Source organism: Triticum aestivum, chromosome 2D (genome assembly GCF_018294505.1).
Source record: "Triticum aestivum cultivar Chinese Spring chromosome 2D, IWGSC CS RefSeq v2.1, whole genome shotgun sequence".
Lineage (NCBI taxonomy): Eukaryota > Viridiplantae > Streptophyta > Magnoliopsida > Poales > Poaceae > Triticum > Triticum aestivum.
In genome coordinates, this window is record NC_057799.1 from 424,000,410 (window position 1) to 424,018,308 (window position 17,899).

At 45.6% G+C, this 17,899-nt stretch overlaps 3 protein-coding genes across 5 annotated transcripts; 2 read left to right on the top strand and 1 right to left on the bottom strand.

Moving 5' to 3' along the window:
- Nucleotides 1–154: 154 nt before the first annotated feature.
- LOC123053577 (uncharacterized) lies at nucleotides 155–2,835 on the top strand. 3 transcript variants are annotated; one of them, XM_044477049.1, is made up of 5 exons: nucleotides 155–774; nucleotides 1,302–1,382; nucleotides 1,488–1,627; nucleotides 2,108–2,238; nucleotides 2,804–2,835. In XM_044477049.1, the coding sequence occupies exons 1-5, from the start codon at nucleotides 457–459 to the stop codon at nucleotides 2,818–2,820; spliced, it is 687 nt and encodes a 228-aa protein (XP_044332984.1). In that variant the 5' UTR covers nucleotides 155–456; the 3' UTR covers nucleotides 2,821–2,835. The 3 variants fall into 3 exon arrangements, with proteins under 3 accessions (XP_044332984.1, XP_044332983.1, XP_044332982.1); XM_044477048.1 differs by lacking the exon at nucleotides 2,804–2,835 and adding an exon at nucleotides 2,407–2,617; XM_044477047.1 differs by lacking the exon at nucleotides 2,804–2,835 and having other exon boundaries at nucleotides 163–774; nucleotides 2,108–2,617.
- LOC123055816 (putative serine/threonine-protein kinase) lies at nucleotides 2,832–4,700 on the bottom strand. Its single transcript, XM_044479665.1, has 7 exons — nucleotides 4,691–4,700; nucleotides 4,500–4,613; nucleotides 4,292–4,411; nucleotides 3,732–3,950; nucleotides 3,539–3,654; nucleotides 3,201–3,464; nucleotides 2,832–3,126 (listed from the first exon to the last, which is right to left on the bottom strand). The coding sequence occupies exons 1-7, from the start codon at nucleotides 4,698–4,700 to the stop codon at nucleotides 2,890–2,892; spliced, it is 1,080 nt and encodes a 359-aa protein (XP_044335600.1). The 3' UTR covers nucleotides 2,832–2,889.
- A 2,108-nt stretch (nucleotides 4,701–6,808) lies between these two features.
- Nucleotides 6,809–11,177, top strand: LOC123053578 (uncharacterized). Its single transcript, XM_044477050.1, has 5 exons — nucleotides 6,809–6,951; nucleotides 8,326–8,399; nucleotides 9,185–9,253; nucleotides 9,330–9,416; nucleotides 9,525–11,177. The coding sequence occupies exons 1-5, from the start codon at nucleotides 6,893–6,895 to the stop codon at nucleotides 9,689–9,691; spliced, it is 456 nt and encodes a 151-aa protein (XP_044332985.1). The 5' UTR covers nucleotides 6,809–6,892; the 3' UTR covers nucleotides 9,692–11,177.
- Nucleotides 11,178–17,899: the final 6,722 nt, after the last annotated feature.

The following is a 17,899-nucleotide window of genomic DNA, read 5'->3' on the forward strand; positions in this document are numbered from 1 at the left end:
ATCGTAGCCCCCATACTGGACCCGTGCTCACGCCATGGGTGGACCTTTGGAACACATCGGTCCATGGTGTCCAGGCATCAATCACTTGACCCGTGCTCACGCCACTACTTACCTGCCATGGGCCAGTTACGAGCTGTTGCATCCTTCCGCAGATGTTTGTTTACCAGTGCTGGTGTTGACGGTTTTTGCCGCGAGCCAACATGGAAACGGTGGAGTGAGACTCGACTCAAACGCACCGTTCACCGTTACTTCGGCGATGACCGCGGCGAACAAAGTGAGCCGAGCAGCGCGCCAGAGCCCAGAGCGAAGCCAACAGCACACCCCAGCTGCGGAGCTGCCAGTCCAAACCGGCAACCGCGGCCCAAGCCGCCGTCTCTCACCTGACCTGACCAAACTCCCGCCGCGTCCCATCCTCGCGAACCCACCCGCCACTCCCGGACGCACCGAGGCGAGGCGATGCCGGGGCCGGGGGCGCACCTGCTGTACGCGCTGTCCGGCGGGGCAGCGCTCTCGCGGCTCGCCGGCGGTGGCCGCCGCTTCGGCCCGCACCACTGCGCCGTCTACGCCGCCAACGCCTTCCTCGGCCCGGACCTCGGCGCCTTCGCCGAGTGGCTCGCGTCCTTCCTCCCCGCCGCCGCCGCGGGGGACCTCGCCATGGCCGCCGTCCACCACCCCTTCTACTACCCGCTCCTCCTCGGCCTCCCGCTCGCATGCCTCTACGCGTGGCTCTCCCGCTGGCTGCTCCGCGCCGGCCTCCTCGACGCGCCCGCCGGGGTCGGTACAGCGAGCGAGCTCTTCACTCCATCTTCACTTCTTCTCCTTACCCACCTTCCTTCCTTAGTTAATCAAATCTAATCTATGCTGCGAATCTATGTCGTGGGCGAGAGCAAACCTCGGGATTGGTTTTCTAATCTAATCTACTCCCTCGGCTCCAAAATAGATGACCCAACTTTGTACTAACTTTATACAAAGTTGGGTCATCTATTTTGGAACGGAGGGAGTAATTACTTAATTCAGCAAGGCGTCTGTTATCCGTTTCCCCGTTAGTACTCCACACCACAGTTCAATTTCCATATATATCATTTTGTCTTCCTCCGATTTAGCATAAATGCGAGCACCAACTAGCAAATGCTTAGCAGTAGTAGTAGAAATCTCGACCAACATTTGCAAAAATGGAAGCAGCATGCAGAAATAAGCAGTACTATCATAGAATAGGAAGGGGCTGTTTCTAGAGTGAGAGTTCATGTGCCTCTAATCATCTCCCATTTGTCTGATTTGTTTAATGTCCGGGGTCTGTGCAGGTAGCATTAAGCAGAAGACAGTGCTTCTTGCTAATCGCAGCCGGCTCGCTCTCCCACTTCTTCTTGGATCACTTGTTTGAGGTCAGCAATGTTGTAACTGGATGGAAACAATTTGATTGTTTTCACCCTGTGTCAAGTGGTGCATGCCTATTCAGTTTAGATTTGTCTCATAGTATATTTTTACAGGAAAATGGCCATTCTACAATGTATACTTGGATACTGAGCACTGGTTGGTGGAAAGGACGCGCTCCTATCAATCCAGATGCAGTGTTTGTTGTCGGCCTTCTTTGCGTTTGCCTCATTGGGGGATTTGTGTACATTAACAGGTGATAATTCAGCATTATGTTCATTATTGTGTATAAAAAATATATAACAATAACTATTAAATATTTTCTAGTGTACAGAAAACATTGATTCTACCGGATGCTTTGGATTGTAAAGTCCTCAATAACATTGGATTCTTCAAAACCATGAATCTCTCTATGAACTACTCCCTCTGTTCACAAATATAGGATGTTCTAACTTTGTTGTGAATCAAATGTATGTAGACACATGTTAGTGTGTTTGTTCATTCATTTCAGTCCGTATGGTCCATATTGAAATATCCAGAACATCTTATATTTGTGAATGGAGGGAGTACAAAGTAATGCTGCACTATGCATAACCCTGATTACTTTGTTGGTCTATACTTGTTGACCCAAGTTGAGTTTCAAAATGTCACTGTATGTTACGAATCCCTTCTGTGCTTTGTCGAAAACAAATCCCTTATGTGCTTCTCTAAATGTTCAAAATCTATATTTTGGCAGAGTGGAGCATGGAAAGTCAGTGACTGAAAAGTCAAATCAATCTTTCTTTCTCATCCTGGTGATAGCCACCCTGTACTGTATGTGGTGTGCCAGCCAGATATACCTGCGAAATCCCCCTCAACCCGCCATAGGTGAAGAGGCTGATCTTGGAGTGATAATATTTCTTGCAATTTATCTTTTTCTCCCGCATGGCTTGTGTGTCTTATCGATGAACCAAAAAGATTACAATGAAGCATTGGATGGACTGCCACTTTGATAATGTCTGATATGGTGGTGTGTTTTGCTACTCGTTTCTGCAGAATACCATTTTGGCAGCAGTCTTCTCCGCTTCATGTTGTAAATATTTTAATTTCCAATGGGCTAATTGCCAGGCATATATGTATAACCTTGTAAACCTTTAGGTTAGAAATAAGGTTTTATAGGGTTGAGGAAATAAAGAGGTCAGGAAAGTTCAGTACGATGCTGTTGTTGTGTTACTAAATATGTTGGTACGACTATCATTATTGTTTTTGTTGTTGTTGCTGCTGCTGTAAAAAAGGAAAGCACATTTGCATGGACGAAAAATGTGAAGTCGTGTCAAATTCAGCATGTTGACATTACCTCCATTAATTACTCATAGGCGTTAAATAATTTATGAGTTTAGCTTAATTTCTAGTGTAAATCACTCACCACTGCATCAGATTGTTTTCACCTCAGCACAGCACAGCGCTTAAACATGGTCATGGGAACATTAAGACTTGCATAGTAGCTACAGGGGGGGCTCTCTTCCCTCTCTTAAAACACTATGCAAAGGACTCGACCATACTGATGTTGTTGCGCTTATCATCGTCTCTCATGGAAATTTCTAGAGCCTTCTCTAGCCTAGACACAACTTGCTCCATGGATGGTCGCTGCTGCTTGTGGCCGGTGCATGACAGAGCAAGCTTCAGGCAGAGATCAAATGCGTCTACCGAGTATTCGCCCTTGAGCCTAGGATCGGCAAATTCCAACACATTTCCCTCTCTGATGAGCAAAGAAGCCTGAGAGCAAAAGGTATGTATGTATATCAGCTAAAACACAGTTGATCGTTTCGTTCCAGAAATTACGGTCTTACCATTTTGTCCAGTGACATTGGCTTGGCAGTGTTCATGATATTGATTGCTCGCTCTCCTGACAGGAGCTGCAGGAGCACCATACCAAAGCTGTATACATCCCCTGCAGCATTCACCCTGTGGTTGTGGCGGTACTCTGGGTCGACGTAGCCAAAAGTTCCTCTAACTTCAGAGCTCACGTGGGATACGCCTATGTCGATGACTCTCGACAGTCCAAAGTCCGCGAGTTTGGGCTCCATATCAACCCCAAGAAGTATATTTGTTGGCTACAATAAGATGTATGATTTGGCATTACTTGAATTCGCAGGTGTACTTGAATCTTTCAGATAATGTAACCAACCTTGATGTCTCGGTGAACAATGCAGCCCTCAGGGAATATGTGAAGGAACCAAAGGCCGCAAGCACTGCCAAGTGCGATCTGAAGTCTCTGAGTCCATGACAGGCTCTTATCCTTCCCTGTCATCAAATTGTTACTTTTAGTCATAGAGAACATTACATAATACATCCTGTAGTCTCCTCAAATATGTACTTACCAAATAGCCATTCTGATAGGTTACCATTGACGCATAGCTCATACACAAGAAAGCACTCTTCCTGCCCATCACAGTAACCTCTTAATGACACAAGGTTTGGATGCTTGACATGTGAGAGGCTTGTAACTTCCCTTACGAAGGTTTCTGCATGTTCATTCTTAATTATGTGCTTCACGGCAACAGGCCAGCCATTTGCAAGCATTCCTTTGTACACTTTCCCTGCAAATCACATCAGGCTTTGTTCGGTTAATCCCAACCCCAGGTGGATTGGAGGGGATTTGCAGGGATTTTGGCTTGCAGGGGATTAATTCCTCCTCAATCCCCTTCAAATCCACCTCAACCGAACAAGCCCTCAGGAAGGTGCACCCAACTCTTAGAACAACAATAGCCTACTGAATGTGGTCACTAATTACTTTTTACTCCTTCTGTCCGGAATTAGTTGACGCTCAAACAGACGGAGGAAGTACTTATCATGTTGTATCCCAGTTCTGCTCTCTGCGTCTCTATCTGATTCATGGATAATGATCTTAATTCTGAAATTGGCTAGTATTGTTATGTACCTGCAATTCCCTGCCCGATGATGTTTGAAAGGTGTAAGTTCTCAGTTGCAGCGTATATCTCTTTGACTGACATCTGCTTGCAGGTAACCTCCTCATACTCAACAGACGCCGTACCAACCTCTGCAACATAAAGATGCCAAATTGCATACCTCTATTAGCAAGTAAAATTACCAGCATCTGCAATTTTACCGCTGAGTTGTGATATTACCAATATCCCTTTTTGATGATTTGATCTTGCGTGTTCTTCTCCTGATGTGGCAGTAAATGACGACAAACCCGATGATCACCGCCGCGACGAGGCACCCAAGCAGTACTTCATATCCTGCATACTCTCAGAAGGCAATGAATTTCAAGGCACGGGTAGAAAGGAAGGGGAAAAGGCAGGTAAGGTAGACATACCTGTATGCATCTAGCTGTGGAACGTCTGGGAAGAACACAAGATCGCTTTTCTTTCACTGTGAATGTTCCAACCGAAGCAAATTAATATCATGGCCACTCGCTAACCAGTCGTTATTAGCAATGATGAATAGCCATTGCCGGCCAAGGGCCAGAACGGAAGAAGCCAAAGCACGGAAAAATATTGGATCAAGGAATCGGGCCGGGTCCGGACCAGAAGACGGCATCAACTGAGTCTCATGTTACGTCACTGGTTCTTTACATAATCTAATCCATTTTGTCATATTCTTGTGACGTTCCTTGCTCTGTCATACCAAGTTAGTTAGTATCTTCGGCTGTGGAAAATATATCTTGAATATTTGGATTGCTTCTCTGCTAATGGGTCGTTGCGATGGCGGAGATCCGATATTGGTTCGGGCATAGCAGAGTCCCCATCCTTGGTCCCAACCTGAGAAGCAGACAAATGTGTCAACTCTATGCAAAGCGGAATTAGATACTATATGAGCTAAAACAATATTCTACTTTGACAGCTTCATATGAGCCAAACTATAAAACAATAAGGTTGCGTCCATCAAAAGAGCAACAACTGGAGCAAGACATATGGCGTTGGGGTATAATGCTTGGTAAACTACTACGTTCTCCCTGTTCTTTCCAAGTAACTTCTGTCCTTTGCGATCAGTTTGCTTTTACTACTGGTCAGTCTGTTCTTGTGTTGATTAATTCGTTGGGCATGTAGATGCTAAGATTATCAAGTCAAGTTTGCCAATTATAGTAGTAATAGAGGAACACTCCAAAAGCTACTGTAGAAAAAAACAGAACCACTCCAAAAGCTCCAAGCTGTAAGAGTCCGTATCTTAGCACAATCGGCACTTAGTTTGCATGGATATTCTGCTTAGGTCCACAAAACAAAGAAGTCACTATTTTGTAAGTTACGTGCAGGTTACATCAATTGTGGTTTCCAAAGGATAAGACATGTCATGTGAGGTCATCAAACTTGCATAAACCAGTGAAGGACCATGCTGCTTGTGCTGTATTTATGCCCTTTAGATTTGATACCATGCCACTTTAACTTCAACAGTGTCTAAACCTTTACAGATCTGATAGCCTGTTGCTTTAACAGTATGTACCTTTGAATGCATCTTATGAGAGATTAATTACGCAGCAGTTCCTCTTGTTATGCATATGAAGTTAGATGTTCAAACAAACTGCGCTTTACAAGTATTTGGTTTGAAAATGGATCCTGTGAAATGTTCCTAATCAATTAAGAAGCCTGAAACATCACTTTCATGGGCTAGGCATAGGCAATCACTTGTTACCTAAATCAGTTACAATAAAGAATAACTCAATAGTTTGTAGAGAACAGATCAACAAATTGTCTTCCCTGTATATGAATGTCCTACTGTTTTCTTGTCCTTTTGCGTCGATCTCATTATTTCTACGTGAAAATAGAAGAACAAGATCCTTGCTTTGGTTTTCTTGTCTCAAATTTACTATGTAAAACTAGCACATCAGTGCAGCATATATAAGTGGTTTAGATCTTTGTGCCTGATAGATGCTTTCTTGGAGTTATGTGTATATATTATAAGGTAACCAGTTTACATCATATGCCTTTTTAGCCCAGATATTAAGGACCTCTTGATCTGGTCCACTCTTTAAAAATGCTACCAGTGAATGGAATATCTTAATTTTCTAGGCCAGCAAATCGATGCAAGCGCAATATCTGTTTTCTCTCTCTTTTTTCTGACGAAGGGAATGTCTTAATATCAAGATATCTGTTTTCTCTTCACTGTAACTTTTATAACTCTTGTGACCCATGTAAATTCCATAACGCTTTAAACAGAGCCAGTTGTGTCGCAGATCCTACAACCTTGTGCCTCACCGCTGCACACCACAGTAGTTCTCCTGCTATCATTATATTTCACGTATCATGTCATGCTGACAATTTCTTTCGGACAGAACGACCACTGGATCATCAGGAGAGCCAAGGGCCAAGCCTGGACTGGAACCTCCAAGAAAGAACCAGCATTCGCACTGATCAACTGGCAAGATGCAAATTCAGATTGCATTACAAGCCTCCGATGAAGTGAAGCGAGATGTTCGATGGACAAAGACAATACACCCCAAAGTTGTTACGCCCTCTGCCTTTTATGATGCAACAGCACATCTACCAATCATGTGCACACGCAATAGCGCTTTCAACAGGAGATGGCAGCATTATCATGCTTAGAGATTAAGGATGCGCCACTGCTGCTACAAAAACGAAGGTGAGCACCGCACATGTATACGGTATAAGCTGGTTTGACCACATCAATCTCTTGTAATCTGCAAAAAGGCCTTTTCTGTTAAGAATACGATATATTCTTGGAGGATTGTGACGCCCGAGAAAACAAAAAACTTGCCTTTTCTTCTTCTTTCCCTTTTTCTAACTCTTGCCCACAGGTCACTGCTTGTCTGCTTGCCAGCTTCTTTGGAGGCAGACAAGAGAAACAAGCCTAAAACAAAAATGTACCACATTTACTATGGAACTTATGGATTCATATTTCGTTATTACTTCAGCTACCATATTTCGTTATTACTTCAGCTACCATATATCGATTACTATATATACCTGCCACCTGCTAGGCTAGTAGCTATTAGCTGTCGACTTTGTGAATCTATTAACTTATAATTATGATGAGGGCTAGATGTTTCCCAGTTTTTTTTATCAGATTTTTCTTCATTGCTGAAAGCTTGCATACATAGATTAGAATTACGGATCTACACACTGTGGTACCCCCCAAATGAAAACGATTTAAAACATACGGTAGTATGGAAGGCAATAGCTAATGGAGAGCATCCACGGACTGTTTAGCCAATTGTGTAGGAACATACAAAAGCTAAACATGCATGGCTCCGAATGAAGAACTACAGCATTAGTATTCGATCGGATATCATGCACGATTGCACATACATGATTGCTTGGGGACAGCAAAATTAGAGGACCACAGCTTTGTAGTAGACCTCAAACAAAGGCCTAAAAGCCCCCTTTAGGTTTGCTTTATTTATAAAGCGGGGCGAAAGCCTTTTTCGGTAAAGCCCCCTTTAGGAAAACTTTCACTGAATCCTTTTATGAAAATTTTCTACGGCACCGCCTGCCACTTGTAACAACGGAGTAGCATATCTGGATTCCTATAGAATGGGCGGGCCACAAACATGACTGACGTCTTTCATGTTTTCCTCTCTCTTTATGTCTAGATGTTCCATGCTTTTCTGTGAAGGTTTCCTCTGTTTTTGATTCTTGTAGAAATTCAAGCTACATGGCACAACAAGTCCCCGCTTTTGGATTCTTTTGTTCCAAATGGGTCATGGCACAGGACCACCATAACGATCGGCTAAACTAAAGAAATAATTTTGCACAACCTTGGAGCAAACAGATTTTGTTGTCATGCCTGTGCCGTAAGGACGATTTACGATCCCTGTTTGTTATTAACTTACAAAACAGGTTTTGAGCTTTTGCACTAATGTTTCATGAGAAGCAATTGTACTCAAGAGTTTCACGATGAACAATGGAAGTGCATCCAATTATAACTTCTACTCCTATAAGAGAGTTATTTGCTTCAACTTCAAGCACGATGACTTATTCAAGTCTTCACCAACAGGAAGCGTGTGGAATGGAGCTTCAAATACAATATTCAAGATCAAACCGAACAACTACACCAACATCCAAGTGAAGGTGTGTTCTTTAACTCTATGGAACACACTAAAAGTATGTGTACTGTTCAATCAAGGAACAAATACCACAAAACTGTAAACATATTGATATCTGAGCATGTTTTCACTTGAAGATAAGCTTAAATGATGAACTTGGCTCATAGTCAGGGCATTGTTTTAGTAATAAATAATATGATTATGTGCATCAGTCCATGCAAAGCCTAGAGGTTATCCACCTTTCCAAGAAAAAGGAACCGTACTTTTGAGAAACCTGCCTCACTCCACACAAAATACAATAGACTTGCCCCGGGTCTATTTGTATGGGGAATGGATGTTATCATAATCAAACTTTCGGAAAAGGTTTGCCGTGGAAACAGTGCGGCCAACTCCAAATGCGTGGGGCTCCGCCTTAGTTTTGGGTGGCCGGAGGTTTCCTCTGTTTTTGATTCTTGTAGAAATTCAAGCTACATGGCACAACAAGTCCCCGCTTTTGAATTCTTTCGTTCCAAATGGGTCATGGCACAGGACCACCCTAACGATAGGCTAAACTAAAGAAATAATTTTGCATAACCTTGGAGCAAACAGATTTTGTTGTCATGCCTGTGCCGTAAGGAAAATTTACAATCCCTATTGTTATTAACTTACAAAACAGGTTTTGAGCTTTTGCACTAATCTTTCATGAGAAGCAATTGTACTTAAGAGTTTCATGGTGAACATTGAAAGTGCATCCGAGTATAACTTCTATAAGAGAGTTATTTGCTTCAACTCCAAGCACGATGACTTACTCAAATCTTCATCAACAAGAAGCTTGTGGAATGGAGCTTCAAATACAATATTCAAGATCAACCGAAAAACTACACCAACATCCAAGTGAAGGTGTGTTCTCTAACTCTATGGAACACACTAAGTATGTGCATTTTTTTTTCCGGGCAAATCAGAGAGCTTTATTCAGATAAGAGCATTCCCCGGACAATCAGCCAGAAGGCTGGTCACAAGGAAGCTAGGGGTCTCAGCAAGCCATGTTTCGGTCACATTCAAGGTGCATGCATGTTTTGCACAAAGATGCGCCGGCACATTAGCTGCCATGTTTACATGTTCAATATCAAAGGAAGTGAAACAACTAATAAGCTCTCCTATTTCTAACAAGATCGGAGCCACAATAGACCGGGAATTGTGGCGAGTTCTCCAGAGGGTCACCAGCTCCAAACAGTCTACCTCTATTATCACATGCAGGAAGCCTCGAAGCGTGGCAAAGCGAACTCCTTCCCGCAGCGAAAAAGCCTCAATGATCAGGGGATCAGTCGACACCCCTAAATATGGTTTACTCCATGCTCCCAGAAACGCAGTAGACGAACGGGCGACTCCACCTGCACCCCCTCGTCCTTCTACCAAGTTCAGCGCTCCATCCGTGGTGATTTTAACAACACCCGCATCGGGTGATCGCCATCCAAAGCCCGGCAGGACCAAAGCCTCCTTCCTAGGAAGCTGTAACAGAGCTATCACTTCTTTTGTTGCTCGAATGGTTGCGACTGGATCTCGTCCTGTCTCCCCATGTTTAATCCGATTTCTGGAATGCCATATAGACCACATAATAGTTGTGATCTTTGCCCGGTCATCCGCAGTGAAATTTGGGTTACATGTGATATCACGTGCCCATGAATCCTGAGAGAGGTTTGGTAGTCGGAGATTGAACCATGCACATGCCTCCTCCCAGAATGGACGAGCATGTGGGCAGGAGATGAGATCATGTTGCAGGTCTTCTTCACCAGACCCACACACTTTGCAGCTACTGATGTCCACAATATGACGATACTTGAGCGTACTTTCATCAGGCAATATCCCCCTAAGCACTCTCCACCAGAACACTCTAACTTTTGGAATCACATTTAGTTTCCAAAGGGCTTTCCACATCTGCTTTTCAGTCTCTGAGGTCTCGGTAGCCGTCCCTTCTTCTAGAGCGAAACGCTCTTTCTGAGTCACTAGAGCACGGTATGCCGTCTTTACAGTGTAGTTACCCGATCTATCAAAAGCCCACGCAAGGAAATCATGTCCCCCTCCTTGCCGAATAGGTATGTTCAAAATGGCAGCAGCATCGGAGGCAACAAACGTATCCTGAATCAAATCCCGTCGCCACGTCCAGTTAACTGTATCTACCAAATCAGACACCTTCTCTACACCTGTGTTTGATGGTCTCGAGGTAGGAGTCATAGTGATGGTACCTGGAATCCACTTATCAGACCACACGGAATCCACTTATCAGACCACACCGATATGGTAGAGCCATCTCCTACTCGTGTAATTAGACCAACTTTAAGGGCATCTCTTCCCGCAATAATGGTCCTCCAAGTAGTCGAAGCCGTCTTTGGTGCCGTTGCTTGCATGAAATCAGTATCTGGGAAATATCGCCCCTTTAGAACTCTTGCACACAAGGAATTTGGGTTTGTTAAAAACCGCCATCCATGTTTGCCCAACATAGCAAGATTAAACTGCTGCAAATCTCTGAAACCCATACCCCCATTACACTTGGGTGTCGCTAACTCTTTCCAAGAAATCCAGTGCATCGATCTTTTGTCAAGAGAACTACTCCAAAAGTATTTCGCCATGGGAGAAGTTAAACTCTTGCGAACCTTCTTATTTAACAAAAAGTACTCATTGGGTACGTAGGAATAGCTTGTATGACTGATTTCAAAAGTGTCTCACGTCCAGCACAGGCTAAAAGCTTCTTCGACCACCCTTGAATTTTACCACGAGCTCTTTCTCCCAAATGATCAAAAGTCCCGCTTGTGATGCGCCCCACCGCAGTGGGCAAACCCAAATACTTCTCGCTGAAGGCCTCCACTTGAATATTCAATGAAGTCTTCATAGCAATCTTCACAGAATCAGGTGTGTTATATTAGTAGAAAAGAAAATGGAACTTTTGTCATGATTAACACGCTGACCTGAAGCATCACCGTATATCCTCAGAATCTCATTCAATCTGAGAGCACTTTCATCCTTTGCATTGATAAAAATCAAACTATCATCTGCAAATAGCAGATGAGTGACCCAAGGAGATCGATAGCTAACACGCAATCCTCGGTCAACAATACCTCCATTGTAGCTCTTAGCAATGAGGAAAAACCTTCCCGGCAAAGCAGGAATAAATAAGGCGAAATAGGATCGCCTTGTTGGAGTCCTTTGGTAGGAGTGAAGAACGGCAGAAGTTCACCATTAACCCGGACAGAGAAACGTACAGAGGTCACACACTTCATAATTAACCTGACAAAAACCATGCTGAAACCAAGTTTGGTTAGTATAGCTTCCAGGTAATGCCACTCGACACGATCGTAGGCCTTCATCATATCTAGCTTGACCGCGCAGGAGTAATTCTTTCCCTTTTTCCTCCTCTTCATAGTGTGCACACTTTCATATGTCACTAAGACATTATCAGTGATCAGTCGACCGGGAACAAAAGCACTCTGTTCCTCGCTAATAACCTTATCCATAATACCTCTTAATTTGTTTGTAATTGCTTTAGACGCAATTTTATAGAGAACTGGACATAAGGCAATAGGACGGTATTGAGATATGAACTGTGGATGTTTTACCTTTGGAATAAGCGTAATCACTATGTCGTTCAGTCCACAAGGTAACACCCCGCCATTTAGAAATTCCAATACAGCCCTGGTAACATCGTCACCCAGGAGACTCCAGTGACGTTGATAAAACCCTGCTGTATATCCATCCACACCGGGAGCCTTCAACGGAGCCATCTGGAAGAGAGCAAACTTTACTTCTTCAGCAGTAAACGGTTTGGTGAGCTCCTCGTTCATCTCTTGCGAGATCTTGACAGGAACATGAGCTAGTAGCTCGGCAGCATCACTAAAACCCTGGGATTGGTACAGATTCATGTAGAATGACTGTACTTCATCCTTGTCCTCATTTTCATTAGCACACCGCGGCCCATCAGCCCTTTGAAGGCCTTGACTTTTGTTCAAACGTTTACGTTGCCGCGCTTGTGCCTGAAAATAGGTAGTGTTACGGTCACCTTCACGAAGCCATGGAACACGTGAGCGATGTCGGTACCAGATCTCTTCCTGGTGCAACGCCTCTTTCAGCTTCTTAACAGTAGCCAGCTCCTCTTGTGATGGACCTCGACCAATTGCTACAGAGCGGATGCGATCAAGCTTCTTCTGAAGCTGCCTCACCCTCCTCGTCAGGCAACCAAACTCCCTAGAACTTCACGGTTCCAGTGTAGCCTGAAGTTCTCCCAACACCGCAGCAACACCTTGCATGCCCGGCCTGCATTGTAAACCCCGCCAAGTATCAGCAACTAGGCGATCATAATCTGTGTGCGTCTGCCACACGTTTTCATATCTAAACTATTTTTTAGCTCGTGGCCTCTCTGAGATCGTTTCATTTATTTCCACCACAACAAAACAATGATCGGACTCCACTGATGAGAGATGTCTCACCCTTATATGTTGAAAAAGTTGCCGGAATTCCTCATTAGCAAAGGCCCGATCCAATCTTGCTTTCACACTATCCTCTCCATATTGTCGATTATCCCACGTATAGGCCATACCTGACCAGCCCAAATCCTGGAAGGAAACCTCATCTACCACTTCCCTGAAGGCTTGCATCTGACGCTCTGGGCGGGCAGCTCTACTAAAATGCTCAGTAGAATACATGGTCTCGTTAAAATCTCCTATACACATCCATGCAGAATGTGGTAGAGAATGAAGGGTACGCAAGCACCGCCAACTATTGTGTCTATCTGTAGCACGCGGTGCACCGTAAAAACCAGTGAACCTCCATGACGAAGAGTTCTGAGCTTTGTTACTAACCAAAACATCAATATGACAAGTACTGAAGTTCTTTAACTCGACAAAGACATCACTAGACCAAAAAAGACCAATGCCGCCACTAAGGCCAACACTATCTATGGCAAAACAGCCACCAAAACCTAGCAAACTCTGTAAAGCCTCTACTCTTTTTGCTTTTATTTTTGTCTCCATAACAAAGAGTAGAGCGGGTCCTTCCAGCCTCACAATACTGCGAAGCTCACGAACTGCTTCGAGGTTCCCAAGCCCCCGATCGACAATTCCAACTGATACAACTCATTGGGACGGGCAGGACCGCGGCGCGGTCTCTGCCGAATTCTCTGGTGTAGGTTTCTTTTTCTTGGGCTCCCGAGCAAAATCCTCCTCCACAATGTTCTGTGTAGATGCATCAGCACTGGCCAATTTTGAGTTCCCAGCCACATCCCCATCCCCTCCATCAGTAAGCAGCAGGGTGGTTTTTGCAACAGGTCTATACGCCTGGTTTGGAGCATCCTTGCGCTTCTGCTGTTGCTTATTTTTGACGGGGGAGTTCACTTCCTCTCCTGTATCTTTTGCAGTACTAGAGCTCCTGGTCTTGTTACTTGCATTTGTTAGGAATAAGCAACTTGTATTCCCATGAGGCCATAGGCCGATATATATATATATACATGTACAGGTGTGGAACATATGCAGGAAACCCCTTATACAACGGGATAAATACAAAGGAGTACATGACTTATAGTATAACTCTAACACCCCCCCCCCCTCAAACTCATGGTGGAGGAACAACACTGAGTTTGGAGAGATAAAAGCCATGTTGTGCTCTAGTCTGGGCCTTCGTCAGGAAATCCGCCAACTGTAACTCGGAAGGCACATACTGAAGAGCAATAACCTGATCCTGCACACCAGCGCGCACATAGAAAGCATCAACACCAATATGCTTGGTGAGCTCATGCTTCACAGGATCACGCGCAATGCTAATAGCACATGTACTGTCAGATAAGAGCAGAGTCGGTGTAGTGACAGAAACACCAAAATCCTGAAGTAACCACCGTAACCAAGTCACCTCTGCCGTCAAAAGAGCCATGGCTCGCAACTCAGCCTCAGCACTCGAACGGGAAACTGCAATCTGTTTCTTCGTCTTCCAGGCAATGAGAGAACCGCCAAGAAAAACACAATAAGCAGAAAGTGAACGGCGATCAGAAGGATCACTAGCCCACGTAGCATCCGAATAGGCCTGAAGCTGTAAAGAACTGGAGCTAGGAAAGAATAGACGGTGAGAGATCGCGCCCCGAAGATATCGGAGAACACGAAGGAGATGACTATAGTGAAGCGATGTGGGAGCAGAGACAAACTGACTCAGAATATGAACCGGATAAGAGATGTCCGGACGAGTGACAGCTAGATAGACAAGACTGCCAACGAGATGACGATAACGCGTCGGGTCAGGGAGAGGATCACCATCAGTAGCACGGAGGTGAACATTGAGCTCCATAGGAGTCTCAACAATGCGCTCGTCAGTAAGAGCAGCACGAGCAAGAAGATCCTGGATATACTTTTCCTGGGATATAAAAAAGCCATCAGAGGTAGAAGAGACTTCAATCCCAAGAAAGTAGCGAAGAGGTCCAAGATCAGACATAAGAAACTGCTCACTAAGACGGGCCTTTACAAAGGCAATATACTCGGGGTCATCCCCAGTGATGATCATGTCATCAACATAGAGAAGAAGAAGAGTCCGACCACGAGGAGAAAGGTGAATAAACAATGCTGGATCATGAGCACTTGCTGAAAAACCAGCAGTAGTGACCACAGAGGCAAAACGCTCAAACCAGGCGCGAGGGGCTTGCTTAAGGCCATAGAGAGAGCGACGAAGACGACATACCATGCCATCAGGAACAGAATACCCAGGTGGTGGCTGCATGTACACCTCCTCACGCAGCTCACCATTAAGAAAGGCATTCTTAACATCAAGCTGAGATATAGACCAGTGGCGTGCAGAGGCAACGACAAGAAGTGTACGAATAGTGGTCATATGGGCCACAGGCGCAAAAGTCTCGTCATAATCACGACCATGCTCCTGCTGAAAACCACGAGCCACAAGACGAGCTTTGTGATGCTCAAGAGAACCATCGAAGCGAGTCTTAACCTTGTAGACCCACTTACAAGTGATGGGACGGACTCCGGGAGGAAGAGAAACAAGATCCCAGGTACCAGTGCGTTCAAGAGCAGCAATCTCCTCTGCCATCGCAAACTGCCATTCAGGATGAACAACAGCCTGACGATAAGAAGTTGGCTCAAGAACAGCAGCACCAGCGGTGGGAAATCCAAAGCGATCAACAGGCGGACGAGGACGAGAACGCAAGCCATAAGTAGGCTGAGAGGAAGAGGACGACTCATCCAATGAGGCATCCACAGGTCGTGAACGACGAGTGTAATGCTGAGGATGAGATGGAACAATAGAAGGAGGAATCGCCAAGGTAGGATCGGGGGGTGGTGACGAAGAAGTCACCGGAGAGGAAGGCGTAGAATCCTGTGACATGCTAGGCGAGGAGACCGGAGAGGATGGTGGCTGCAAATCGACTAGAGGTGGAGAAGCAGAGGGAGTGGAACGAATAGGCATAGGCACGACGGGGGTGATAGGTGAGTCAGGAAAAGTGAGGAAAGAGATATCCTCCATTGAAAAAATCGAGGAAGATGGGCGTGGGTAAAAGGGACGAGACTCATCAAAAGTCACGTCTCGAGAGATACGCATCCGACGACCGATAGGATCCCAACAACGATAGCCCTTATGCTCATCACTTTAGCCTAAGAAGACACACTCAACAGACTGAGCGGTCAGTTTGGTGCGTTCGCGAGGGGCAAGAAGAACATAGCAAACACAACCAAACAAGCGAAGCATCGAATAATCGGAAGAACGGTCAAAAAGATGCTCAAAAGGAACGCCACCCTGCAAAGCAGCGGACGGCTGAAGGTTGATGAGATAGGCAGAAGTGGAGATAGCCTCGGCCCAAAAATGAGGCGGAAGAGAGGCGGCGATCATCATCGCACGAGCCGTCTCAAGAAGGTGACGATGCTTGCGCTCAGACACGCCATTCTGAGCATGAGCACCAGGACAAGAGAACTGGGCAAGAGTACCCTGCTCAGCAAGGACACCACGCAACATCTTAGAGATATACTCGCCAGCGGAGTCAGCACGAAAAACACAAATGGATGAAGAAAACTGAGTATGAACCATGGCAGCAAAGCTTATAAATAGACAACACTTCACTACGAGAAGTCATGAAATAAAGCCATGTGTAACGAGAGAAATCATCTATGAAAATAATATAGTATTTATGACCACCTTTCGAAGCAAAAGGAGCCGGACCCCATACATCAGAATGGACTAAATCGAAAGGACGCTTAGACACTGACTCACTATGTGAATATGGTAACTGAATCTGCTTGCCAAGACGACAACCCTAACACTCTAAAGAGACATCTCCTGAGACAGACCCCAGAAGACCTCGACGAACTAAAGACGACAGCCGAGAACCACACAGATGACCAAGTCGATGGTGCCACTGCTTGAAGGAACCAGTAACAGAGGCGACAGAAGCGGAGGAACTGGCGATGGTGGTGGCAGCGTAAGGAACATGAAGCCAGTCCAACTCCCAAAGACCCTGAGAATCACGGCGGCGAGGGCCAGCCCCAACCAGAGTGTGCGTGCGACGGTCCTGAACAGAACAAGAGTCAACATCAAGGAGGACACGACAACCAGAATCAGTAAGTTGACCAGCAGAAAACAGATTCATAGTAAGTCGAGGAACATGAGCAACATCAGGAACACAATAAGAAGGAGTGGAAAGATTGCCTCTACTAGCAACAGAAAGCGGAGTACCATCAGCAGTGAAGACATGAATAGGAGAATCCAGCGATCGAAGAGAGGACAAAGCGGAAGAATGAGAAGACATATGAAAAGAAGCTCCAGAGTCCAGAACCCATGGGGATGTACCTGACTGTGTAGAGGGCGGTTGCGCAGTGCGGGAAGCATCAGTCACAGAACCAGCAGTACCCGTCGAGGAAGAACCTGAAGCCGCGAGCAGACGCTTAAGTCTCAGAATATCCTGCTCAGTCAAAGCAATGGCTGAAGCTGTCGAGGGAGATGACGAAGTCCCTGAGGATGGTGATCGCGCCTTGCGCAGGTGTTTCCGCTTTGTGTAGCACTGGGACTCAATATGACCATCATTGTTGCAGTAGTCACAATGTGGACGGGGGCGACCTGAGCCTCCAGAAGGAGTGGGCAAGAGCGGCGGAGTACTGGAGCGAGAATGAGTTGGTGCAGCGGGTGGAGTGGAAGAAGCCCGAGTAGCGAGCACAGAGGGAACCTCCAGCAAACCAGCACCACGTAAGCGAGTCTCCTCATCACGAATCTCCGAAAGCGCCTCCATGAGAGAAATACGGCCACGAGCAAACAACTGAGCACGTCGGGGCTCAAACTCCTTACGGAGCCGAGACAGGAACTCGTAGACGCGATGAAACTCCAAATTGGCCTGGACAGCCTGGCAGCAGGGGCAAGTACGACAACCAGCACCGCGGAGAGAATCAAGCTGGCGCCAGATAGCAGAACTCTGTGCATAAAAGTCATCAACAGTAGAGTCACCCTGCTGAAGAGCATGCTCCTGACGAACCACAGAAAGGTATAAGGCATCACCAGAGGGCTCATAGCGCTGACGAAGAC